We start from the raw sequence: 27762 nt of genomic DNA, 5'->3' as shown, positions 1-27762 counted from the left end.
AATAAACTGAGAGAGAGCTCACATTTCCTTCAGTAGATGCTGGTCCAGCTATCTGTCTGTGTCTGTTTCCAATGCCAGTTTTTCAACTAGTTTCAAACATCAAATGGCAACAATGTATCTCGTTTCTTTGGTCCCGACTGGCTGTATTCTATGGCAATGAGAATGCATTCTTTGACTCAGTCTCTGGAGCTTGTTGCCTTAAAGCAGTACTGATCCTTTTCTAGCCTTAAAGGCACATTGCATTCTTCCCGGAAAAAAAACTACAGGATCATAGCACTATGCATGCAATCTTGTAATGCAGTATTGCAAATGTTTTATAAGCAGCCATTATCTGCTGTATTAATTTATCAATGACTTTTGCTTCACTGTTATTGTATTTTTAAAAACCCATTATAAAGTTTAGCATAGGAAGTACAACAGCTTATATCATATGTGTAATCAGCTAAGAGTGAACAGTTACTGCCGTTATCAGATTTCCTAATTTGCGAGACTCTGCTGATTTTGTAAGCTAAGGATATGAAACTCAAGTTTATATAGTTATCAGAACAGCAACAGTGTGTTGTGTCACATTCCCACAATGCATTATATTATTTATATAACTTATGAAAGTACCATAATTCATTCTTTATTCATAGTACTTTCCCTGTAGTTTTAGATCTTCTACAGTTGCATTTTCTGGACTATTTCATATTTTAATCAACCTCCAACAAAAGGAGTTTGCCATTTTGTTCTTCATCTTCAAGAGCAATAACAGCTTGAATTTATTTAAATGCCTTTAATGTAGTAAAATGTCCGAAGATGCTACACTGGAATAAAATCAGACTAAAACTGGCACAGAGCTAAATAAGGAGACATACAGGCAGGCGGCCAAAAGCCTGGTGTTACGACCAGGTGAGAAAGAGGTTGAGGGATCCCTTGCATCCTTCACCTGGTCCTACCATAACAGGGTTTAATTTTAAACACACTATTTTTTTTTAAGCTCCCCCTTAGTGAATCCTTGTTCACCGCTTTCCAACTGTAAGGCAAAGAAACTAGCCAAACAGGTTTTCTTAGGTTTAAAGAAAGAAGGTTGAACTTTATTAAACTTAAACTCTAATTCAGTTAATGCCTACGGATGCGCGACGTGCCCACGCTAGCATGCATACATAATACACACATGCAGATAGAGACAGAAAAGAGCAGAAGAAATAAAGTGGAAAAGTTTGAAGCAATATCTGAAGATGGTTTGGGTTACTGCTCTTCGAGCTCGCTGTAGAGTCCTTGATTGTAGGTAGGTCTTGCTTTTTGTTGAGGCCCAGTATTCTTCTTAAACCTTGCTCGATGTAGGAGACTTTTCTCTCTTGAAGTTCATGTGCCCTCAGTGGGCACATGAACTTGTGAGAAAGAGGCTTGTGAGAAAGAGATGGGAGCAGACAAGAGAGGTCTTCACACTCCAGGAGCAAACAGTCTTTTTCTGAGTTCAAAACTCTTTGTACAATTCAGAAAAAACCCAGGTTGCCAAGCAGATTAGTCATGTGACTAGCTGATCTGACCATGTCTGTTTGTAGATTCTCTTGGCTTAGCTGACCCTGGAACGTCTCTTCTTACACACAATACCTGGTGCTCAAAGTCCATTGTGGGTTAAATTGAAGCAGGGAATAGCCCCTTTGTCCCTCCGAGCACCGTCTGTTAGTATGCAAATGTATTTTCCAGTCACGGCTGATCTGTTTAACAAGTCATTTCCTTGCTCCAGCAACAGTTTAAAATCAATGTTCATCTGACAAAATTAATATGCCTCATTCTTGGCAGGTGTTGGGGGTGGGGGGAGGGGGGGGCGGTTCTGCATGACACTGGTCAAAGACTAAGGGTTTAAGCAGCGTCTTAAATGAGGTGAAGTGGAAAGATTTAGGGAGGTAATTCCAGAGGTTGGGGGCTAAATAGTTGAAAACCGATGACGCAGCTAAGGGAAGGGGGGTAGGGGTGAAAAAGAAGTCAGAATTGGAGAAATGCAGAGGTCTCAGAGGGTTGTAGGGCTGGAGGAAATTACAGAGAGACAGATGGGCAAAGCCGTAGAGGGATTTGAACACAATGATGAGAATTTTAAAATAGTGGTGTCGGTGGATAGGGAGCCAATGTAAGTCAGTGAGCACAGGGGTGAAGGATGAAAGAAATTGGGTCCGTGTTCCTGTAAGAAAATTCAAATCGGTCACCCAAATTTCTGGTTTGCAACTCAATCCTTTTATTATGTTCGACCAAATCTTTAACGTATGCAATATCTCAAAGCAGTAGACCTACAGAGAAATAAACAATATTATTCCCCAGGGACGAAACACAACCTTCATCGATCCTTTTGATTCTGACACCCTACAAATTGCTGCAGAAAGCTCAAGAACTTTATAGACCTCTAGTCACACACACTGTCCCAGATAATTTATTATATCCTGATAAACAGTTATGGTGAATAAGCCCCCCCAGAAATGAGGTGCGACTTACAAAATACCAGATGCTAACTTGTTTATCACCTAGGCCCTATTCTTCCCCATTCCTATTTCAAGACTATTTTTTCTATCTCATTTTGCAATGTGGCAACAAAAAGTCAACAGGCATCAATCACAACACGCACTTGCAGCAGAAGCTAAACAGCACAGTCAGCTAAATTGTCCCGACACACTAAACCTTAAAGCATCCTGGGATTTAACAACTTTAAATCATTTCATTACTTCGAGCGCCAGTATCATGTTAATGGTAGGTTAATCATGTCAAGATAAACGGGTGAAGAGCATTGTTTAATTAAGGACTGAGAGGGGATATATATATGCTGGGACACAAGTTGTGTGTTTGCAGGAGGCAGAGATATAGGCGGCACAGTGGCGCAGTGGTTAGCACCGCAGCCTCACAGCTCCAGCGACCCGGGTTCAATTCCGGGTACTGCCTGTGTGGAGTTTGCAAGTTCTCCCTGTGTCTGCGTGGGTTTCCTCCGGGTGCTCCGGTTTCCTCCCACATGCCAAAGACTTGCAGGTTGATAGGTAAATTGGCCATTATAAATTGCCCCTAGTATAGGTAGGTGGTAGGGATAATATAGGGACAGGTGGGGATGTGGTAGGAATATGGAATTAGTATAGGAATAGTGTAAACGGGTGGTTGATGGTCGGCACAGACTCGGTGGGCCGAAGGGCCTGTTTCAGTGCTGTATCTCTAAACTAAACGTAAGGCTGCATTCTGTGAATAAAACAAATGTCAAGAAAAGGATCTGTGTCCAGATTCATTCTTCACCATTTGGGTTTGATCCATTTAACATATAAATCCACAGGCCATTTTAGAAGCAAAAAGAAAGTAAAATCTTTATTCATATGAGAATAAACCAAATCCTAGTCCTACATATGTATGTATACACAACTAGGGTATCTCACAATAAGAGCAGCAGAGTTTTGGATAAAGAGGTTTATGGAGGGTGGAAGATGGGAGACCAGCCAGGAGAGCATTAGAATAGTTGAATCTGGAGGTAACAGAAGCAAGAGGCAGGAGCAGAAACACAGCAGAATATTAGAGGTGGAAGTCACTTTTATGATGGAGAGGATCTGGAGCCAGAAGCTCAGTTCAGAGTCAAATAGAAGGCCAATGCTGCAAAAAGTCTGATTAACCTGGGACAGTGGCTGGGCAGGGGAATGGAATCGGTGACTAGGGAAAGGAGTTTGTGGCGGGTGCTCAAGATAGTGGCTTTGGTCTTCCCGATGTTTCATCACAGAAAATTTTGCCTCATCCAGGACTTTACATCAGGCAAGCAGCCTGGCAACACAGAGACAGTAGAGGGATCAAGAGAGTTGGTGGTGCGGTAGAGCTCAGTGTGATCAATGTATATATGGAATCTGACATTGTGCCATCTGAAATAGGATAGGGCCAAGGATAGATCCTTGGGGGTCTCCAGAGGCAATGGTGAGGGGGTGGGAAGAGAAGCTATTGCAAGAGACTCTGGTTAGCACTGGACTGGTGAGAGTGGAACCAGAAGAGGGAGGTCCCACTCAGCTAGACAACGCTACTATACTTCAATGTCGCTAAGTATCAAAAGGTAAGGATTGTGACACATGAAAATGAGTCAGCATCACACGAGATGAAGCAGTCTGTTAAAGTATTACAAATTAATTCTTATTTGTTGCATATGACCTGAATTTTCATTTAATTGTATCACCATTCAATAATGAAATGTATGTGAAATTAATGGAATATATGTTATATAACAGATTTATACATGAAACTACGACACAGATAAGTATCCTACACTTATATTGAATCAATGGGTCGGAAAAATTGACCTGGCCATTTGTTTGTAAGCTTCTTCAGCCACTGCAAAGATATGAGGATCCATATCACCCATATTCTGCCCACTGTAGGCATGGATGATGGCATTGCCATAGATTGGTATTTCTTTGTATGGGTTAATCGCCACAAGAATAATACCTAAAATTAAAAAAAAAAATCAGAGCCAACATTTAATACATAAAGCAATTAGTTAAATGAAAATTTCCAAAAAGGTGATGTGCTATCTGTTGTGGCTTCATTTCTTACCACAATAAGTGTAGATGAGTTTGGAATCAACAAAGCGCACTTTGAGGTTATGCATAACCGCAGGCTCATGCAAATAGCTGAGTGCCGTGAGGTCATTTTCACCCACGAGTATATCAGGGTTCCTTAGAGGTGGCAGCAGTGTCTTAATTGGATCAATTGGATATTCCAATTCCTGAAATGTTCAAAATAAATGAGAAATACAGGGTGTCAGTCATTTACCTTTTAAATGTGCTTGCAACTATTAAACATTAAAGTAGATTAGGCTGTCCTACAATGACATAAGAAATATACTGCAAAACCAGTTGGACTGATAACATGAACTATGGAATGCATAACATTTCTTTATTACAGGTGTGGTGTTGTGTTTAACTTGACAGATGATGAATGTGAACATTTTAAGTCACAAGTGCAGATAAGTGTTGACTAATAATATTCAGTCACCAAATATTTGAGCAAAGGCCATATAATTTATTTGACTTATTTTTATTCTTTTGCATGATGCAAACATCCTGAAGCAGCAATAGTATTATACAAGCAACATTTATATCAGATCCAAATTTGGTTTCCATGAACTACATTGGGTACAGACAAATCCATGTATGAAAAAAAACATTTACAATGAGTAAGAAAATAAATGATTCATTTCTCACTGAATGGAACTGTAATTAATCTTTATACTGAGTTACTAAGTTATAAAGAAAATCTAAAATATTTCTAGTTAGTAATGATAGCATTACTGGGAGCACTGGCATTCAAATTAAACACAGCAGTTAACTTATGCTCTCGGGCGCATAAATTAGGAACTAAAATATTTGAACAATGTTTCCGCCTACATTGTCTGTCTCTCCATGTGTAAGGCTTAAATCAAATAAGGCAGAGCAAGAAAGAGGAAGAACTTGTTTGACCGGTAATTGCATATTAAAGGTATTGGCTAAAATGTTGTATACGGTTTGAACTCATGAATTATACTGTCTGTTAATTGATCAGGCTTTGCTTCAGTGTTTTTGGAATATTTTAATAAACTCAAATTACAAAATAAACGGTAAACTGTGTCATACATCAGAATCTACTGTCTAACTAGCTTCACGGAGTCATTTAGAAGGAATGCTAAACTGATCCTAAATAAATATCAGACTGGACTAAGCGTAGATCCGTTTCCTTCATAAACTGTCAAATATTTTTGTGACCATCATAATCACCTGACTTTGCTCCAACACATTGTGTTCAGGTTGTTGGAATTTGAATAAATGGCCAAATAACTGTGCATTGGCCTGTATCAGCAGAAACAATGGGGTATTCAAGTATCCCGTTGCACTTTTCGGAATGTGAGATTTTGAAAATAAAACTATTCAAAGTAATTTAATAAATTTGTATTTTACATTCAGATGTAGGCCATTTCAATTTTTATAATTGGTTATGCAATTGTCGAATGGAAAATATAAGTAAATGCAATTCAAATTCATATAGTTAAATAAATTACAGAAAACCAAATTACTGGAAAAACTCACTTTGCCTTTTGCTGTACGACAAAGAAAATGAAAGTTTTGAAGGGATAACTCACAAGCAAGATGAGTAAGATGCAGTCAGTCGATGTATATTATAATCAAGGTCAGAGGCTAGGTATTCTGCAGCGAGTGACTCACATCCTGACTTCCCAGAGCCCTTGCGACATTTGCAAAGCACAGGTCAGGAGTGTGATGGAAGACACTCCACTTGCCTGGATCAGTGCAGCTCCAGAAACACTCAAGATGCTCAACACATCCAAGACAAAGCTTGATGGGCACCCCATCCACTCTCACTCCCTCCACCATAGACAACCTGGCTGCAGCGTGTACAATCAACAAGATGCACCACAGCACCTGCCAAACCCATACTGTCTAAAAGGGCATCAGGTGCCTGGGAACACCACTACCTGCAAGTCACACAATCCTGACTTGGAAATGTATTGCCATTCCTTCATCATCACTGTGTCAATATCCCGGAACTTCCTAGCTAACAGCCAGCAATGCCCACACCCCATGAATGAAAATGAATGAATTTTTTTTAAAACCCCACTGCTTTATTCATGACCTGAAAATGGTGCCATAGAATTGTAGAAATTGCAGCATTGTTCTAATGTTCTTATGCCAGTGCCTTCTCAACTGGAACAATCTACCCAAATCTGATTTCTCCACTTTCCTGTATCATAAAAATGACACAGAACTTACACTACGGACACAGGCCATTTATGCTCCACATGAGCCTCCTCTCAGCCTTCCTCATCTAACCATCAGCATAACCATCTATTCCCTTCTCCCTCATATGCTTATCTTGCTTCCCCTTAAATACATCCATAACATGTGGGGTGGCACAGTGGCGCAGTGGTTAGCACAGCAGCCTCACAGCTCCAGCGACCCAGATTCTGGGTACTGCCTGTGTGGAGTTTGCAAGTTCTCCCTGTGACTGCGTGGGTTTCCGCCGGGTGCTCCGGTTTCCTCCCACAGCCAAAGACTTGCAGGTTGATAGGTAAATTGGCCATTGTAAATTGCCCCTAGTGTAGGTAGGTGGTAGGAGAATGGTGGGGATGTGGTAGGGAATATGGGATTAATGTAGGATTAGTATAAATGGGTGGTTGTTGATCGGCACAGACTTGGTGTGCCGAAGGGCCTGTTTCAGTGCTGTATCTCTAAATAAATAAATAAATTTGCCTCAACTACTCCCTGCAGTAGCGATTTCCACATTCTCACCAATCTCTGGATAAAGAAGTTTCTTCTAAATTCCCTATTTGATTTTTGGTGACTATTTTATATTGATAGCTTCTAGTGCAAATACACTCTTCCTACTCTATCAAAACCTCTCATAATTTTAACAACCTCTGTTAGGTCAACCCTTAGCCTTCTCTTTGCAAGAGAGAGAAGAGGCCCAACCTGTTCAACCTTTCATGATAGATAGAACCTCACAATTCTGGTATCATCCTTGTAAATCATTTTTGCACCCTCTCCAATGCCTCTATAACCTTTTTCTAACATGGCAACCAAAACTGTACAAGTGCTCCAAGTATGGTATAACCAAGATTTGATTCAAGTTGAGTGGAACTTCTGCACTTTTCAATTCTATCCCTACAGAAATAAACCCTAGCGCTTGGTTTGCTTTGGTTTTTTATGGCTTTATTAACCTGTGTCGCTACTTCTAGTGATATACATATTTGTATCCCCTGATCCCTTTGCCCCTCTACCCCATAGAGATTTTTATTCTTCAAGTATTTTTCTTAATAAAATCCTTTTTATATTTTCCTCCTTTTCAACTTCTAAACAAATAACATTTTGAGGGATGGGCAGTTTTACCAGAAAGTTTAGGCTCTAAAGTAGCGCTTGGCTACCCGACCCGAATCCGACAGGACCTGACAACATGTGTCGGGTTCAGGTTGGGTTGCTCTTCTGGGTCTGACATTCGGGCTCAGGTCAGACACAGTGACAGCCAGGACGTCAAGGCGGGAAACACTCCACACTGGTCTGCAGTGAGCGATTCCATTGAAGGTAGGGCACAACCACTTTAATGTTATCCACTTTATTCTGGTGGTCGGGTCGGATTGGGTGCGGGAAAAAATGAAAGGACCCGGGCTGGGGTTGGGTTTCATTTGTAGACCCAAGCAGGCCTTTACTCTAAAGAGCCTTGGAGGTGGCCAAGATGGCATCTTAAGCTGAAACACCAGTTTAGCCCAAGTCTAGCACAAGACACCATCTTGATAAAGGAGTTGAAGCATACGCTCAGAACAGCCGCCCAGAGGGTTGTTCAGGGCCAGATTGCCACTTAAATTGCCTGCTAGCACTCGTTAAAGACACTGTACGGGATTTCGATGGATAGTGCTTGACCTAACGCCCTCTCCTAACAACGACGAGTAAACAAGTCGTTATACAGAACTGAGCACTAATTAAAAGTGTCACCTTTTAGAGTTCATTGTCTGCTGGAGGTTTGAAGAGGAATTTTGAAACTTTCTGGGACACTTTGTCAAGCCTTCCAACACTGTGTTAGCAATTAACCTGGAAATTCTCGGAGGACTTTACCCTAAAAGAGTAAAGCGGGAGAAACCTGTTCGCATAGCTTCTAGCGATAGCATTGAAAAGAGCTACATGTGCCAGCCACCAAGAGTCAACATAAGTCTGCATGACAGCACTAGAAATGGTGCTACATGAATGAAATTCTCACCTAAAGTGCCTTAGACCGGGGGATAAAGGGAGTTCTTGGTCATCAGCGTCTTGCTAGGTCTGTCGGAGGAATGGGAGGTGGACATGAGGCTAGGCCGAGCATCAAGTGCTGCTGCAGGAGAGAGGGGCAGGAGGTTGAGGTGGACCCTTTCCCTCCTTCGTGTACATCCTTTTTCCTCTGGACCTCCTCCACCAGGACCTCCAGTGCCACATCTGGGAACCTGTGTGCCCGTTACGTGGTTCATGAGCCATCCTGAAACATGCCGCTGTCTGTCAGCCAGTGCACTCCAAGTCCAGAATTTTTCGTTGGACGGGAGGCCCCGCCCACCAGCCGCCTCCACGGAGCCTAACCTGGATTTTCCGCTCCCCAGGTGTTTACTTGGTCTTGGGTGGGACTTCCATCTCCTTGAAGCAGGAAGTCCCGCCTAATGGAGCTGCCGGCCAATCAGCGGGACGGCAGCTCTTAGTTCCAGCAGTGCCTCCGGGAGCGGTGGACACTGCTGGGACTGCACCCAGTCATCGGCTCCCCCAGAAAAAAGTTACGTTTTTAGTGCCTCCCCAGGGATAATCAGTTGGGCCCTGGTGAGGCAAGGGGGGCGGGGGTAGGGGGGGTCAGGATGAGCGTTGTGCGTTGGGGGCAGTTGGGTCTTCAGGGGCAGCCATCCCTGGGGCACAGGGTGTCCGATCAGAAGGGCCCCACCCAGCCCACAAGAAGGCCGCCTGGTTTCATCAGGTCGGCTTTTTGAGGCCTCAGTCGCCCGCCAGCCGAGGGTAAAATACCCATGACGGCAGATGGAGACCCTTAAGTGCCAGTTAACTGGCCATTTAAGGGCCTTGATTGGCCTGGGGCAGACAGGCTATTCCTTGCCACCGCTCCCCATAAACTGGCAACGAAGCGGGAGGGGGTCAGGAATGGCACCCCCCAACCTCCCACTAAATTTTAAACCCCTCTCCCCGACCAGCCTGCTAGTTTGGCGGGGGGCATATAATTCTGGACCACAACATTTGGAGAAAACAGTTGGGTGGAGCTCACATAAACATCTGTATGAAAATTGCTTCTGTTCAGCGCCTGACTGCTAACACTGCAGGTTGCCTGTTATAGGCCTCCAGGCAATTCAAATTATGATAATCAGCAATTAGAACCAAAATTGCGTGCTAAAACCAATCTTTCCAACAGGCGTGTCTTATTAGCACAGCGTCCATTTGGCTTCTGTTTTCAACTTCTTCTAATGTCTTATATTGCTCCAATACTAACCTACCAATACCACTAAAATAGATTAACTTGTCATTTATCTCATTGCTATTTGCAGGGTCTTGAATGTGCAAATCAGCTACAATGTTTGCCAACACAGCAGCGACTACATTTCAAAAGAATCCATTTGCTATGAAGCATTCTGAGATGGCCTGTGGATATGAAAGGTACTATACAAGTGTTCAACTACCTCCATAGCCTCACCCCTCCCTTTCCCTGTAACGTGCTCCAGCCAACAACCCTCCGAGATCTCTGTTCTTTACTAATTCTGGCTTCTTAAACGTCCTCAATTTTTATCACTCTATCGTCAGTGGCTGTGCCTGCAGCTGTCTTGGCCTAAACTCTGGAATTCCCTCCCAAACTTCTCCACCATTTAGCCACTCCTTAAAACCTACTTATTTAAGCTTTTGGCCACCTGTCCCAATATCTCTATGTGACTTGTTGTTAAATTTAGAACCATAGAAGTGTTACAGCACAGAAGGAGGCCATTCAGCCCATTACGTCTGCGCCAGCTGAAAAAAAACTAGCCGCCCAATCTAATCCCACCTTCCAGTACCTGGTCCGTAACCTTGCAGGTTACAGCACCTCAGGTGCATGTCTAGGTACCTTTTAACAGAGTTGAGGGTTTCTGCCTCCAACACTGATCGGGGCAGTGAATTCCAGACACCCAGCACCCTCTGGGTGAAAAAGGTTTTCCGCATGTCCCCTTTAATCCTTCTACAAATCACCTTAAATCTGTGCCCCCTGGTAATTGACCTCTCCGCTGGGGGAAACAGGTCCTTCCTGTCTACTCTATCCAGGCCCCTCATAATTTTGTGCACCTCAATTAAGTCACTCTCAGCCTCCTCTGGTCTAAGGAAAACAACTCTAGCCTTTCCTCATAGCTGCAACTTTCAACCCCTGGCAACATTCTTGTAAATCTCCTCTGTACTCTCTCCAGAGCAATTCTGTCCTTCCTGTAATAAGGTGACCAGAACTGTACGCAATACTCCAGCTGTGACCTAACCAGCGTTTTATACAGTTCCAGCATCACATCCCTGCTTTTGTATTCTCCCCTGGCCAATAAAGGAAAGCATTCCATATGCCTTCTTCACCACTCTAAGTATCTGTCCTACTACCTTCAGGGACCTGTGGACATGCACTCCAAGGTCTCTCACTTCTTCTACCCCTCTCAGTATCAAACAATTTTGTCTGATAATGTTCCTGTGAGGTGCCATGGGTTGTTTTTACTTCATCAAAGGCACTATATAAATCCAATTTTTTCCTTGAAAGTGTCAAATTGGCTTAACTATTCTGATGAAGGGTACATACCCGAAACAAGATAATCTGTCTTTTTTTTTATTTACCAGGTGTTGACCAATCTGCTGTTTATTTCCAGCATTTGCAAGTTTGCCCTTTCTTTACATATTAACGCTTTTATGGGGCTCAATTCCAAAATCTGTCTGCGCAACCTCTAATCTAGTTAGAAGTAATTCAAACATCTCCGAAGTCCTCTCGTCAGTTTGCAGTTCATAAAAAGCTCCTGGCAGCTCAGAACACAGGCGATTAACACTACATTCACTATGCTGACAGGACAAAGGGTACAGAGTGTACCTGAAGTGCCTTGAAAGAAAACTACAAAGACCACAAAGTGTAGGATAGTAAGTTTTAAAACAAAAAACTTACAGGTTTTAGATTTGTTTATGTTTAATTTGATGTGTAACTATATTTTATAGAGGACCAAAAACAATGGAGCTTTGTACTCATACATGTAAAGGTTATTATTTGAGGCCCAGTAAATGAAAAGCAGCTTCCAGGAACTTCATAACGAAAACTAAACACTTACATTTTCAGTATTGTGGAATAACGTTAGCTGCAGCCAACATCAGAGTGTTATCAATTGTGCAAAAAAAGTGCTCCATTCCTCTTTATTAGCAGTGATGTGTGGGGTGAGCAGTAATAAAGTTAACTTCCAGCAGACTGTTGTTAACTCTAATATAACCACAGCCAAAATAGCATAGAATATGCTTTGTGTTTTAACATTGTACAAAAAAAAGACTTGCATCTCTCTAGCGCCTTTCCTGACCAAAGGATTTCCCAAACTGCTTTACATCCAATGAAGTACTTTTGACATGTAGTCACTGTCATAATGTAGGAAATGTAGCAGCCAATTTGCGCATATCAAGATCCCACAAATGCTAACGATAGACAATATGCTTTTGTGATGTTGATTCAGGGATAAATATTGTCCAAGACAGAGGGGTAAACTTCCCTACTCTTTTTCGAAATGATGCCATGGGATCTTTTAAGTCCACCTGAGAAGGCAGACAGGGCTCTGGTTTAACGGCTCATCCAAAAGACAGCACCTCCAACAGTGCAGCACGTCCTCAGTACTGCACCAAAGTGTAAGCTTTGATTTTTGTGCTCAAGTCCTGGAGTGGGACTTGAACCCACCACAACTTTGTTATTTAGAAACAAGAGTGTGATCAACTGAGCCACACTGCCACTGGACAAAATGCAAACAAACAATCTAATGAAAAAAAACTTTTGTTAAATGATTTTGCAAACTTGCATAAAACAAAACCAATCCCATTTTTCTTTGCAAATTTTTGTCAACTTACAGTGCCATCTTCTAACTGCAGAAATAATACTTCAGATCCCTTCTTATAGTCCTTGGTGATCTCTGCTGACTGCCAGACTTCATCAGGGTTAGGAATCCAAACACTATTGTACTGTGGAACAGAGCAAATAAAGCCACATTTTCCATTAATGCAACAAACACTCTCAACATATTCCATACACTTCTATTACTGGCCAATGCCCATTTCTGTCCTTGCAATGCAAGTTGGGTCAATTACTATGTTAAAGTAGCTATATAAAAATATAAATTGATGCTCGTGCTCCTTCTTCCTGTGTGTCTAGCAGTGGACTAACTAAATGTGAAGGATGAAATGTATACGATTACTACTAAAACAGAGTTATCACTTGGGATTGTGGAGTACTGTGTTCTCTTATGCATCTTAAAAACAATGTAAAACGTTACTTCCCAGACATCTAATCGATCTATTCACCTTAATTGCAGGACTGCCCAATAGCGTTGACTAATTTTACCACTATATGCACTGTTCCCACAGTCTAATACTACCATTATGCTACATATTAGGGTGGCACAGTGGCGCAGTGGTTAGCACTGCAGCCTCACAGCTCCAGGGACCCGGGTTCGATTCCAGGTACTGCCTGTGTGGAGTTTGCAAGTTCTCCCTGTGTCTGCGTGGGTTTTCTCCGGGTGCTCCGGTTTCCTCCCACAAGCCAAAAGACTTGCAGGTTGACAGGTAAATTGGCCATTATAAATTGTCACTAGTATAGGTAGGTGGTAGGGAAATATAGGGATAGGTGGGGATGTTTGGTAGGAATATAGGATTAGTATAAATGGGTGGTTGATGTTCGGCACAGACTCGGTGGGCCGAAGGGCCTGTTTCAGTGCTGTATCTCTAATAAAAAAATAAAAATAATATACCACACAGTTATCTGTAGAGTGTTACTTATCTGACAGACTAGTTATAATTCATTGAGTTGCATTCTAACAAGACAGAAGACCCCTCTGCATGTACCTATTTGAATGCACAGAGTTCTGCTCCCAGGTTGTTAATTTTTATTGAGGGCACAGGCCTTATATTTAAAAATTCCAGATGAAAACTTGAAAATGGCTCAAAACCACTTGGACACTTTTTGAAACTACTGACTGGATGTGGTCCAATGACCTTTGTTTTACTGCAAATGCAGCCTCCATCCCACAAGCTCTACCACCCAGAGGAATCAGGACAGCAGGCACATGGGAACACCATCAACTGCAGGCTCCCCTCCAAATCACATATCACCCGACCTGGAATGAGACTGAAATTCGTTCATCGTCCCTGGATCAGAATCCTGGATTTCACTGCTTAAAAGCACTGTGGGCTTTACCTATACCACATGGACTGTAGCGGTTCAAAGCAGCAGCTCACGAGGGATGGGCAATAAATGTTGGTTTGGCCAAGAGCCCACATCCCATGAATGAACTAAAAAAAAACTCATTCATTGACCTGACTCAGCATAAAAGAGCCTCATCCAACCAGGTCATAATCAAGTTTTGTTCCTTGTCTGAACACTCAGTCCCAACAGAATGATGGAACAATGTACCTTGTGGGATATCCAGATACTCCTACATTCCCTAAATTTCAGTAAGTTTACTGTATACACCTTTTATAAACATGCACATAATCTTTTTCTTAATAATTTGGTTGACTCCCTTCCTTCAGTACAAGGCTGTTCTATTCTGAGTATGGGTGTTCCTTAAAATTAGCTTAAACATTTTATGTTATAACTTCCTCTTCTCACATGTGTGCAACAAGGATGATGTGTTTTATGGGTTTAGACTACACTCTGTTACAGAGTTATGGCTTTTGTGTAGTTCCTAAAAAGTTGCAGGAAACAAAGGTTATGCCACTTAACTCTGTATCTTATATTTTCCTGATAATTCCAGACATTGTTAACTTTCAGAACCTCTCTGATTTCCTCTGTTTCATCCTTGCTAGTCCTCTTTAAGACTGGAGCATGGCTTTATTCACCATTAGAAGTATGTGAACAATCAGATAATTCCCAATGTGACCCAAGTTACCATATATTTACATAGTGTTACGACCAGGTGAGAAAGGGGTCTAGGGGTTCCCTCTCAGCCTTTGTCTGGTTTGGCCGTAGCAGGGTTTAACTTTTAATACACTGCATTTTAAGCTTCCCCTCAGTGAATCTTTGTTCACTGTTCTCTAAATGTAATGGCAAAGAAATCAACCAGAAGGGTTTTCTTAGATTTAAACAAGAAAGGTGTAACCTTATTAACCTTAAAACTCTAATTCGATTAAAACTACCAGAAATACGTGACACGACCACGCTAGCATGCATTCACGATAAACACACACACAAATAGAAACAGAGGAGGAGAAAGGTTTAAAGTAATAGCTGGAGTCGAGTTACTAGCTTTTGGGTTTGATGTAAAGTCTTGGATTGCAGTTGTCTTGCAGTTCTCGTTGGGGCCCAGTGCACACTTTCAAACTTGCTTAGTTGCAGGAGTCTTCTCGCTTGAGGTTTGAGTGGCTTCAATGGATCCCCCTGGAACTTCGTGAGAGAGAGGGGGAAAGACCTTCTTCCTCTGATGTCTTCAAATTGCAGTCTCTTTTTCAACTGCTCTGAGAGCACAATTCAAAACTCCAAGTTGGCCAGCAGGTTAGTCTTGTGACTAACTTATCTGGAACAACCACTCCTGCGGGTTGTGGATTTCAAGGCTCTCGGTGGGGGGTGGGGGGTGCAGTGCTGTCTCTTACACAGACAAAATGTGGATCACTATTGCCCAGACCATTGTCTGTTAATTGAATCAGTGAGCAGTTCCCATTGTCTCTTTTTTTCCCTACTGTCTTTTAGAATGCAAAATGAGCAGTCATGTTTCAGTGGTCTTTTTAAACCAATTTTTTCAGTCCAGTAACAGTTTAAAATTAATGTCCCATATGACGAAATGAATATGTCTCATTTTGGCAGGTGTGGTTTTCATGACAATAATCACTGACTTCTTCAGTAAAATTGGTAAAACTAGTATTCACATTTTATAAGAGATTCCGCAACATTCATTAATTCTTGTGGCTGAAATATTCTAAATAATTAAACCAATTTGATTCTGACCTGGACAGAAGAAATGCAAGTTGGCTTCGAAGATCACCCAATATCATCTACCTAATACAAATGTTTGTGTCACTGAACTTGATGCTGGCAGTGGAACTTATCCAATGTTAGCATCTATCATCAGAGGCTCTGAACACTCCTAAATTCAGTTTAGATTGTCAATCTAGAATGCAACAGCAGTTATCAAATGCCAATGTTCATGGTAAATATGTAAAGATTATTTAACCGTTATTGTTAACCTAATCTGTGCGCTTTTCTGAATTCTCCTACTTTCACAATTACTGATGGGTTCAACATCTTTTAGTGCCCATCAAAACCTCTCTCTTTCACCTATCTTAATTATTAATTACTGCGAAGATAGTATCGAGACAGTGGGAAATGGGATGGGATGTTTTATGTGAAGGTCTCAACTCCCCCAATGTCATACAGAGTCCATTAATAACAATGAATTAATTTTAAGAACTTTTTGTGGCCCTTTGCAGCTTTGAAAAACATCTATCACTGCCCGGATTCAAACAGTGCAGATCGTTGTTTATTTCAACCACATTGCACAGAGATGTTTTGCAGAACCTTTAACTGAGGTTCAACAAGCATTTGACCAAAACACTTAAGAGTGCGATTTTAATGAATCGGTGTGGCCAGAGGGCCGAAGAAAATGGAACAGGTCTGTCGATGGGGGTAAGTTACATGGTCACCAGGCCAGGGAGGGGTGGGGGTGTTTAAAATTATCCCCTAAGCTTCCAAAAATTCTGACTGAATAGAAGTAATTACTTGTTTGTCAACATTATTTTACTTTCACATGATAATGACAGAGGTTAACCAAGTTGAAACAATATCTGCCCACACAATCATCTGATTCAATGTATTGGTCAATTTGCAAGTGATGGAACAAAACTGACAATACTGGCATACTATGTTATTATAAACTGACAATAATAAATGGTGAGTTTAGAATATGTAGTCTGTGATAATTGCTACAAACAGTTCAGATGTTCATCATACTGATTATAAATACAGCAAGTAACAAATATACATTTTATACTCAGTTCAGTTTTACTAGAAGCACTTATTTCCCCTTTTATTGATAAATTTACATGTTTTTGCATGACTTTACACATGTGGTTAGATTTGCACTCTTAGCTCATATGTATTTGCATTTGAATTTATTTAATTAAATGGCAGTCTTAAATCTTTGGTGACGTTATGTACCCAGTTGGGAGAGAAGAAGGGAGGACAGTTCTTGATGACTGATGTTCTACTTGATTGGTGTCTGACTGGCTGTAGTTTCTAGTGTTGAGGTGGGGGTGAGTTGATGAATTTTCCAATGACTTTGATTGGGTCTGGTTACTGTCTTGTTTCCCTTCTTATAGTTGTCCCCTCATCTTTTGAGGTTTGGGATATTTATATGTAACATAAGCTAGCCATTCTTACACTGTAGAATACACAACAAGCAATTCCACCATTGTGCAAAAAAAGCCTTTCAGTTTTTCCAGAAATTGAATACTTTTAGGGTTGTAATTTTTACATTAAGATTTTCTACACATTAACTTTTAAATAAATTAAGAAAGCATTCAGCATTTGGTGGAGTGATAAAACTAAGCAATTTGTCTAAATTTTGCTGTGCATATTGGATGAAAACTTATGTCATGATGCTGATCACATGCTTAATGAGCACTATTAATATCAAACTCAATATATAAAATGAAATTAACTTTTTTTTTATTTCCAAAATATACTTTATTCATAAAAATCTGTAAAAATTACATTGCCAAACAGTTTCCAAACAGCACGAAAAAATACAAACATTGCAAAAGAGATCAGTTTCTTTCAATAATGTCATGAGTTTCTTCCCAACCCTTCCGTTTCACAATTGTCATGTCAATTACAGTTTTACATTTACAGCAATTGAGAATATTAACGATACTGTTCGAGGGGCTTCCCATGGTTCCAGCCCCTCAGTCCAGCTTGGTGGGGGAACCTTACACTGTGGTCTTTCCCCATTGAGCCTTTGCTGCGGCTGCCCCAAGCTTTAGTGCGTCCCTCAGCACGTAGTCCTGGACCTTGGAATGTGCCAGTCTGCAACATTCGGTGGTGGACAACTCTTTGCGCTGGAAGACCAGCAAGTTTCGGGCAGACCAAAGGGCGTCTTTCACCAAATTGATAGTCCTCCAGCAGCAGTTGATGTTTGTCTCGGTGTGCGTCCCTGGGAACAGCCCGTAGAGCACAGACTCCTGTGTTACAGAGCTGCTTGGGATGAACCTTGACAAAAACCACTGCATCTCTTTCCACACCTGCTTTGCAAAGGCACATTCCAGGAGGAGGTGGGCGACCGTCTTATAAAATGAAATTAACAATGCACCCAACTTAATCTGGATAAAGGCTGATGCACATTTGCTGATTAAAATATTCAAACTGTGCCACTTCACACCTTCCCCATTAAGAAGAATGTTACATAGAAATCAAGAGAGAAATTCACAGCCTCCAAACATCCCAAAGTGTTTCATACAATTAACTATTTTTGGAGTTCAGTGGCTGTTGTTAGTGAGTCAAACTATAAAGCAGTAAAGCAAATTCAAATTTGCATTAAGATGCAAGATAACTACAGAGATAGCATGTGACCAGCTCGACATTATAGACTGATTTTACAGCCTGGATCAGCATTCAAGTTGTTTTAATTCTAATGTTTAATTATTGCTATGGTTACTGTTTGCCTTTATTCAAATAAAAAAGGAAGAGAATCAGCAGCTGTTTTCTCACCTTTACACTCAGTTCCTTTAAACTGAGCCAGCTGTCATTACAGACATGAGGCACCTGATGATACATTGTTTTAACTATTTATAGCACTTACTGGAACCTATTGAAAACTCATTCAATAAAGCCTTTTAATTTTTTTTTTAAGCACCATGCTTCAAAGGTTTAAGCTCCTGGTGTGTGGCTTGGAGGGGAGAAAGGAACATGAAGGAAAAACAATGCACTGATGCATAACACATTTTGCACAGAAATTACCTTAACGTATCTAAAATTTTCAGTTCATTTTAATAAAAGGTTGCAGTAATTTTAATATGAAGCTGTAGCTTTGATAAATTCAGTGGTGTTCAGAAAGCAAGTTTTTTTTTAAGTCATACATTGCTGAGTAAACATTTACCTTTTTAAATACAATTTCATTTTTTTCTAAAAGTTTTTGTAATTAATAGATCTCTCGTGACATTACTCATGATGAACTGGATGATGCACAGTCCTATAATGACAGGAGTATTACAATACGCAACACACAATATTTTCTCATATAGTTTATCTCCTGTAGATTGTGCATGAAAAATATCTTTTCCAGTTACTGTTGCTTTCCTACTCCTTAATCCATTCATGTTACTCTCTATATTGCTGTTTGCATACTTACTTAATTAGATTCCTCAATACTTTATTTCTTATTGTTTTTCTTCAGTCTTTCTATATGTCTCTCCCTAATCTGTGCTATATTTCATTTGTATGTCTCCATTTCCTTTATGACTATTGCACACGTATCTTTACTGACGTATTCAATATCAGTGTCTTGCCTCTTCTAAGGTCCAAGGATAGAGATAGATGGAAGGAAACATTTACCAGGATGAGGGAAGTTTGTCCTGGAGGTGCCATGACAAAGGCTGTTAAGATTGAATATGGGGCTGAGAGTCAGGCCAGGACAGGAGGGACGGGTGGAAGGGGTACAGATGGGAAGAAGCAACAGGTTGTGTTGCAGCATGGGCTACAACCAGCAAAGAAAGCCAAACTGGACTTGGGAAACAATGGTTATGGATCGTTGGGCACTTGAAAACCTATCTCAGAAGGTTCTAAAGTTCATTCTCTGGTTCATTTTGAAATCATTGGAATAAAAATTCATAATTGCTATTACAGCCTGAGAAAAGACACTAAAGTTGCTGCATGTTACCCAGGTCATACCGATGCATGCTGGAAGATGTTCCACAATGCTTACACCCAGACTGCAGCTCCTGGGATTCCAGGCACAGATGCTTACCAGGTGTTATAGTTGTTAATTGTCTTCAGCTCTCAGAATGATAACTTTAGGAAGAATATCAACTCAAACCCTAGGCTTTGCTGACAGGGTGAGATCTCAGAACAAGAATACCAACATAAGCATCTCAAAAGGCAACGGAGCCGAGAGAGGAAATTCCAGAGCACAATGTCTAGGTGACTAAAGTCACAGCTACCAATGGTGGGATGAAGAGGAGTTAGCAGGGAGATGCAGGAGAGGCCAGAGTCAGAGGAAATAGAGTTTGTAGTGGGGCTATATGACTGGAGAGGGTTGCAGAGATAGTTAGGGGAGAGGCAATGAAGGGATTTAAACATGACAATGAGAAGTTTAAATAGAATACCTTGTGAGACTAGGAGAGAATCTAGGTCAGCAAGCAGTAACGTCAGGGATGATTAGGACTTGTTGTGGGATGTGATACATGCAGAGTTTTAAATGAGCTGAAGTTTACAGAGAGGGGAGGGTGGTACGCCAGCCAGACAAGCATTAAAACAGTCGTCTGGAGGCAACAAAGGCATGGATGAGGGTTTCAGCAGTTTATGGGTTGAGGTAGGGCTGGAGGCAGGCAATGTTATGTAGGACGAAGTAGGCAGTTTTTGAGATGGAGAGGATATGTGGGTTGGAAACTCAGCGCAGAGCTGAATAGGATGCCGAGATTACAAACAGTCAGTTTCAGCCTCAGAGTGTGGCTGGGGAAAAGGAGATGGATGGAATCAGTTGCAAAAGTATAGAGTTTGTAGTGCAGAAGGAAGATGACAGTGTTGGTCCTCCCACCATTTAAGTGGAGGAAACTGCTGCTCATCCAAGACTAGACGTTACATAAGCAACCTGACAAAACAGAGGCAGTGGACTGCTCTAGACAGGTGGTGGAAAGGTATTGCTGGGTGTTGTCATTGTATATGTGGCAGCTGACTCACTATCTCGAATGATGGCACCAATAAGCAGTATGTGGATGAGGAAGAGTGCCAAGGATAGATCCTTGGAGGATTCTGGAAATAAAGATGCAAGGATGGGAAGGAAAGTCATTACTGAAATTCTCTGGCTACAGTCAGATAGGAAAGAGGTAAACCAAGCAAGGGCAGTTCCACTGAGCTGGATAATAGGGGAGAGGCATTGCATATGATGGTCAATATGTCAAAGGCTGCAGAAAAGTCAAGGAGGATAATATGCCATGTTCACAATCACGGAGGATGTCATTTGTGACTTGTTCGGGATGCATGATCCATGATCGGGGTGGCAAATTTTGTGTGTGCCAGAGGCAGTCTGTTGCCGATACTGAGATTTAAGATTGGCAGGTTGTGCCAGTCATACAAACTGGGAGCAGGAGCAGGCTGCTCGGCCCTTCGAGCCTGCTCCGCCATTCAATAAGTTCCTGGCTGAACTGATTACTCCACATTTCCACCTACCCCCGATAACCTTTCACCCCCTTGCTTATATGAACATGCCATGAGAATCATGTGACTGTCATAACTAGAGTCAATACAATAAATTCCTTCTTGATGAAGGGGGTAGAAATTGGTTATACTGCAAAAAACAGGCCATAACCAATAGCACTCAGACTGGAAGACCTAAGGCACTGGAAAGTCTCTCCTTCACCATCCGACCCTACAACAAACTTAAGAAAAGTTATTTCGAGTTTGTACGTTGTAGTGACCACTGAAGATTCCTGAATGGAGCAATGCAGCATCTGTTCTGCTCAGCGTCATCCAATTTAGAAGAGGGGTTCTAAAGCAGGCATTAGGCCCCTCATTTAGACACGCAAAGGGTTCAATGCTTCTTTTCGATGGTTGTCCCAATTTGGGATCAAACAATTTTTCAGACACCCTTGCGGTGCAGGTGATAGCATCCATTTAACAATCAGTACAGAATGGTGCAACTTATCTCCCAAGGATTTGGGAAGGGATTCCTTGAAATCAATACAATGCCTTTAATATCTGTGTCAAATAAACCTAATGTCTCGGTGCCTGGGTAGGAAGATGAAATAATTTGGAATTAATTCCACACCCATTCTTGCAATAACCAGAGTCAGAAACACTTCTATTGCTGAGGTATAGCTCCCAATGTATTTAAATACTGATTAACTGAACCAGGACAATTGCTAATTACGCAGCCACAGACAGAAGTTACATTCAAAGCTGAGAAGCTGCGACATTAAGAGAAGAGCACTTGGGAATAGAGGATGGAATCCAGTGAGGTGCAGTTAGCAGCGTGCAGCAGAGAGCAATAGGGAGTGTGCTCCACTGACATTGAAAAGTGGTGAGTCAAATCCACACAGCAAAGAACAAGGGTGTGGCAAGGAAATTTTTACTAAAATAACTCGAATAGCAATTGAAGTGTAGAACTCAAACTGAGGACGATGGAAAGAGAAGACTGAAAACAAACTTTTTTTGATTTTAGCATGAGTTCAAAGCCCAGGCTGTGCCATATCAAGTGTTACAAATGCAAACCTTTAAAAAATACATAAAAATCAGCTTTTCTGCAGACATGGAGTCACTGGTAAACTCCTTAAGGACAAGACTGAAGCTGAGACATTAAAGGTTCTTCTACCTGTCATCTGCAGGTATGTAGTTCTTGACAACTGCCCTCCTGAAAATAAATGACTTGACTAATGCTTTAGATGATGGAGTGCGTTCATGTCATCTTTTCCCTCTGTCCTGTTTGTTCATTTATATGTGGAAGGTGAATAAAGAGTACATCTCGTTTCTATTTCTTGTACAATGGCATTACTGCACTACGAAAACCAACTGCCTCAATATGGCTGCCAGTTGTTTAAATATGAGGCTTCATTGCATCCTCTATTGGGATGAATAAAAACTTCACATTAGGGTCATTATAAACTAAATTTTCCTATGACTCAAATCCTGTAAGTCCCAAGTTTTATTAGCTTCTAAAAGGTATAACTTTTAATGTTGGTTAGTAGATAACACAGTGCAAAAAAAGACCAAGGTTTTGTACTTTTTGATGCCAGAGCTACCATATCAGGAGAAACAACTGACAGGGAACAACATCCTTGGAGTACACTGCTCAGTGGTTACTTTCAGAGAACAGTATCTCAGACACGGTCTTGTTTTATCTATAAATATTTGTGTTGCTAGGAATAATTTAAAGTTAGTAAACAGGTCCAAAAATCAATCAAAAGACAAGGGGACTGAAATACAAAAGGAAGGAAGTTATGCTTCAGTGATTTAGGGGACAGTGATCATTGTATCATAAGGTATAGGTTGTCTATGAAAAAGGACGAAGAACAATCTAGAGTAAGAATAATTAACTGGGGGAAAGCCAACTTCAATGGGGGAAGAATGGATCTGGGCAGAATAAATTGGATTCAAAGACTGGCAGGAAAAAATGGTAGCTGAACAATGGGCTACTTTCAAGGAGTTTGGGCACAGTCAAGGTATATTCCCATGAAGGGGAAAGGTAGGGCAAACAAATCCAGAGCTCCATAGTGGTTAGCACCGCAGCTTCACAACTCCAGCGACCCGAGTTCGGTTCTGGGTACTGCCTGTGCGGAGAACTGTGCAAGTTCTCCCTGTGACCGCATGGGTTTCCGTCGGGTGCTCCGGTTTCCTCCCACAGCCAAAGACTTGCAGGTTGGTAGGTAAATTGGCCATTGTAAATTGCCCCTAGTGTAGGTAGGTGGTAGGAAAATTGAGGGAAGGTGGGGATGTGGTAAGGAAAATGGAATTAATGTAGGATTAGTATAAATGGGTGGTTGATGGTCGGCACAGACTCGGTGGACCGAAGGGCCTGTTTCAGTGCTGTATCTCTCTATGACTCTATGACAAAAGAGATAGAGATTAAGATGAAAAAGAAAAAAAAGTGTGCTTATGACAGACATCAGGTGGACAACAAAATAGAGAACCAGACTGAATATAGAAGGTTCAGAGAGGAAGTGAAAAAGCAAATAAGAGAAGCAAAGAGAGAGTATGAAAAGAGACTGGCAGCTAACATAAAAGGGAATCTCAAGTCTTCCATAGGCAAATAAATAGTAAAAAGGTGGTAAAAGGAGGAGTTGGGCTGAATCGGGACCAAAAAGGGGATTTACACATGAAGGCAGGGAGCAATAGATGAGGTGCTAAATGAATACTTTGCATCTGTATTTACTAAGGAAGAAGATGCTACCCAGGTCACAGTGAAAGCAAGGTAATTAATACACTAGAAGGCCTTAAGACTGATAAGGAGGAGGTATCAGATAGGCTGTCAATACTTAAAGTTGATAAAGCACCAGGAACGGATGAGATGCATCCAAGAACACCGAGGGAAGGGAGAGTGGAAATTGTGGAAGCACTGGCCATAATTTTCCAGTCTTCCTTAGACTCAGGGATGGTGCCAGAGGACTGGAGAATTGCCAAGTGTTACACACTTGTTCAAAAAAAGGTGTAAAGATAAGCCCAGCAATTACAGTCCAGTCAGTTTAACTTCGCTGGTGGGGAAACTTCTAGAAACAATAATTCGGGACAAAATTAATAGGTATATGGACAAATGCGGGTTAATTAAGGAAAGCCAGCATTGATTTGTCAAGGGAAAATTGTGTTTAACTAACTTGCTGGAGTTTTTGAACAGGTAACAGAGGGGGTTAAAGAGGGCAATGCTGTTGATGTGGTGTACATAGACTTCTAAATGGCATTTGATACAGTGCCACACAACAGACGTTTGAGCAAAGTTATAGCTCATAGAATAAAAAGGAACAGTAGCAACATAGAAAGAAAATTGGCTGTGGGATAGGAAACAGAGATAGAGATTAAAGGATGTTTTTTGGGCTGGAGGAAGGTTTGTCATGGAGTTCCCCAATGGTTAGTGTTGAAACCCTTGCTCTTCCTGATATATATCAATGACCTAAACCTGATGTATAGGGCAGAATTTCAAAATTTAAGGATTATACGAAACTTGGAAGCATTGTGAACTGTGAGAAGGATAATGTAGAACTTCAAAAGGAAATAGACAAGTTGGTGGAATAGATTGACAGGTGTCAGATGAAGTTCAATGCGGGGAAATGTGAAACAATTCATTTTGGTAGGAAGAACATGGAAAGACAATATAGGATAAAGTGTACAACTATAAAAGGGGGTGCAGGAGCTGAGTAACTTGGTATAAATGTGCATAAGTCATTGATGGTGGCAGGACAGGTTGAGAGAGAGGTTAGTAAAGCATACAGTATCCTGGGCTTTATTAATATGAGCATGTAGTACAAGAGCAAGGAGGCTATGCTGAACTTGTATCAGACACTAGTTCAGCCTCAACTGGAGTATTGCGTCCAGTTCTGGGTGCCGCACTTACAGTAAAGATGTGAAAGCATTGGAGGGCAGAAAAGATTCACAAGAATGTTTCCAGGTATGAGGAACGTCAGTTATGAAGACAGATTGGAGAAGTTGGATTGTTTTCCTTAAAGAGAAGGCCGAGAGGTGATTTGATAGAGGTATTCAAAATCATGAGGGGTCTGGACAGAGTAGATAGAGAAAAACTTTTCCCACTTGTGAAAGGATCAAGAACGAGAGGGCAGAGATTTAAGGTAATTGGCAAAAGAAGCAAAAGCAAAATGAGGAAAAAAAATTTCATGCAGTGAGTGGTTAGGGTCTGGAATGCACTGCCTGAGAGTGTGGTGGAGGCAGGTTCAATCGAGGCATTCAAAAGGGAATTAGACTGTTACCTAAAAAAGAAGAATGTGCAGGGTCGCGGGGAGAAGGCAGGGATATGGCATTAGGTGAATTGCTCATTCGGAGAGCCGGTGCAGACAAGATGGGCTGAATGGCCTCCTTCTGTGCTGTAATAATTCTGTGATTGCAGGTTGTACAGAACATTGGTCAGATCCCATCCGGAGAACTGCATTTAGTTTCAGGCACCAACCTCAGAAAGAATATACTGGCGTTGGAGTGGGTGCAGTGCAGATTCACCAGAACAATACCAGGGCTTAATGGGTTAAATTACGAGGGCAGGCTGCATAAACTTGGTTTGCAGTCCCTTGAGTTTAGAAGAGTGAGGGGTGATCAAAGCGTTAAAAGGATTCAATAGTGTTGATGCAGAGAAATGGTTTCCTCTAGTGGGGGGGGGGGGAAATCAATAACAATAGGACATTATCTTAAAATTGTTGAGCCAGGCCATTTAACAGGGAAATCAAGAAGCATTTTTTTCCCCCACACAAAGCAGAGTGGAAATCTGGAATTTTCTCCCCCTAAAGCCTGCGGAAGTTGGGACAATTGCAGCTTTCAAGGCTCAGATAGGAAATTTTTTTGTTAGGTAGGACTATCAAGGGATATGGGTCCACACTATGTTTACCAGATATGTAATTACAAAACAGATTTCAAATATCAGCTGCAGAGCTTGCCATTGCTATTTTTTTACTTTTTAAAAGGGTTACTTTCAAAGTGTACAGATTCCCAGAATGTTGGCATGAAGAGTACACCTGCTACATCATTTTTGTCTGGTGCCAATCAGTCACAGTCCAACATGAAAGAAGCAGGACATTTCAACAACATGGGACAATGTTTTCGTTCCCCTTGAAAGAAAAAACTATTTCCTTTGGGAGAGTAGAATCAACTTTTATCTATTCTAGGCAAGTGTACAGAACTTGTATCCAGAATCCTGTATCCAGATGATGTCATTATTTCTGAACAGTGTACGACTTCCCAATTTCTGTATTAATGCTCCCAAACCAAGCTGCCCCCCAAAAAAGCGTGAAATGTCATATATCGGCAGACAACCAGTAAGCCACAAGTTACAGGAATAAAGCCCAGCAGAAATACAAAATGATTAAAATAATTGCATGAAGACTCCTTCCTTAAGTGGGTTAACACCACCGAATCGGGAAAGTCTTTACAAAACCGGTTCCATATGGTTTTTGCTGGAGGCATTTCACAGTGGCAACTCGGCAAAGCTTAAATTCACTTAGGAGCAAATTCGACAGTGTTTGTTTAAAGCTTTTTAATACCGATATATAATAGTCATTTTACATTAACAGCAGAAGGGGGAGGGAAATAGATTTAACTGTACAAGTTTCTGCCAACAAGTTGCGCTTGAACAGGCGCATTAAGGAATGGCTGAGGAGAATAAGCTGGTTACTGAGTTACCTTGGTGTACAGTTCAGCCACCGCCATGTCCCATGGGGATGCGTTGCCTCAGTTACGATCGGAGTGCTCAGTACTGCAGATGCTCATGTTTGGGGCGATGAGGAGCAGCTCTCAGGATTGCCTCCGACAACTAATCTCTTGTTCTAGCCCCTATCTCTCTCGCTCTTTCTTTCTTTCTTTCTCTCACTCACTCTCTCTCTCTCTCTGTGTTCCACCTGTTATGTACTCACACCAACTCGACTTTGCACTCTCTCTCTTTTCTCCCACTAGAGGCACCTCGTGACAAGGGAGCGTCTGAAAGCAACTTCCAAAACGAAATAGTGGGCAGTCAGCTGCAAAAATTCTGCTTGGGCACAAGCTAGTGCCAAAAGTTACTCAATCTTATGCATCGGGAATTCAATTTGCAAGTGATTTTTTTAATGCTCAGCTTCATTTTAAAGTTATAATACACCCCTTTCAACAAAAATTACATTTGATCACATCTTCCAAAATGGGGAAAGTTTTATGACAAATCCCAAAGGCACAAAACTTTATTGTGTGGAGATTCGGGGATTAATTGAAGCCCCCAGAAGTTTTCCAGGTATATCAGTAAAAAGTAAGCAGGTGTGTTAGAAATGCAGAGAATTGTTCAGAAATGATGGTGTCATCAAAACTCTGGTATTATATCCTCTTATCATACTGATAGCTAAAGGAACAAAAGGTAATTTAAATAATAAAGGTAATTGTTGCGATTCCATGCCCGGCTGTTCCTAACACCCTGCTCTTCTCGATATGACAAACTCTTTTCTGTCTGTAGCAGAATAATATCACAGCCCCCAATCCGGATAACTCTACAGAAATTATAATGAGTTACCAAGTCTAGTTCACGTAGTTCAAACTCAGGATCCTTGCTTTATTTTTGATTCATTTCCAAGATAAAGTTGTAACAAAATAATCATGCAATTTTGCATCAATTTAATGATGTTTCTATATAGTACTTGGTGCTGTAATACCCATAGTATGATT

At 41.3% G+C, this 27762-nt stretch overlaps 1 protein-coding gene across 3 annotated transcripts in view; it reads right to left on the bottom strand.

Annotated features, from left to right (window-relative positions):
- Positions 1-27030, bottom strand: part of myo5c (myosin VC) — a 92948-nt gene extending 65918 nt beyond the window's left edge. For all 3 annotated transcript variants that reach the window (XM_068017988.1, XM_068017987.1, XM_068017986.1), the window contains exons 1-4: positions 26758-27030; positions 12579-12689; positions 4543-4714; positions 4290-4434 (exon numbers count right to left, since the gene is read on the bottom strand). In XM_068017988.1, the coding sequence (XP_067874089.1) occupies positions 4290-4434; positions 4543-4714; positions 12579-12689; positions 26758-26784 (455 nt within the window). In that variant the 5' untranslated portion in view covers positions 26785-27030. The remainder of the gene's footprint in view (positions 1-4289; positions 4435-4542; positions 4715-12578; positions 12690-26757) is intronic.
- Between the last annotated feature and the right edge of the window lie 732 nt (positions 27031-27762).

The sequence above is a fragment of the Heterodontus francisci genome, chromosome 38, assembly GCF_036365525.1.
Source record: "Heterodontus francisci isolate sHetFra1 chromosome 38, sHetFra1.hap1, whole genome shotgun sequence".
NCBI classification, from domain to species: domain Eukaryota; kingdom Metazoa; phylum Chordata; class Chondrichthyes; order Heterodontiformes; family Heterodontidae; genus Heterodontus; species Heterodontus francisci.
Note: the sequence above shows the minus strand (reverse complement) of the source record. Positions and strands in the feature narration are given on the sequence as shown.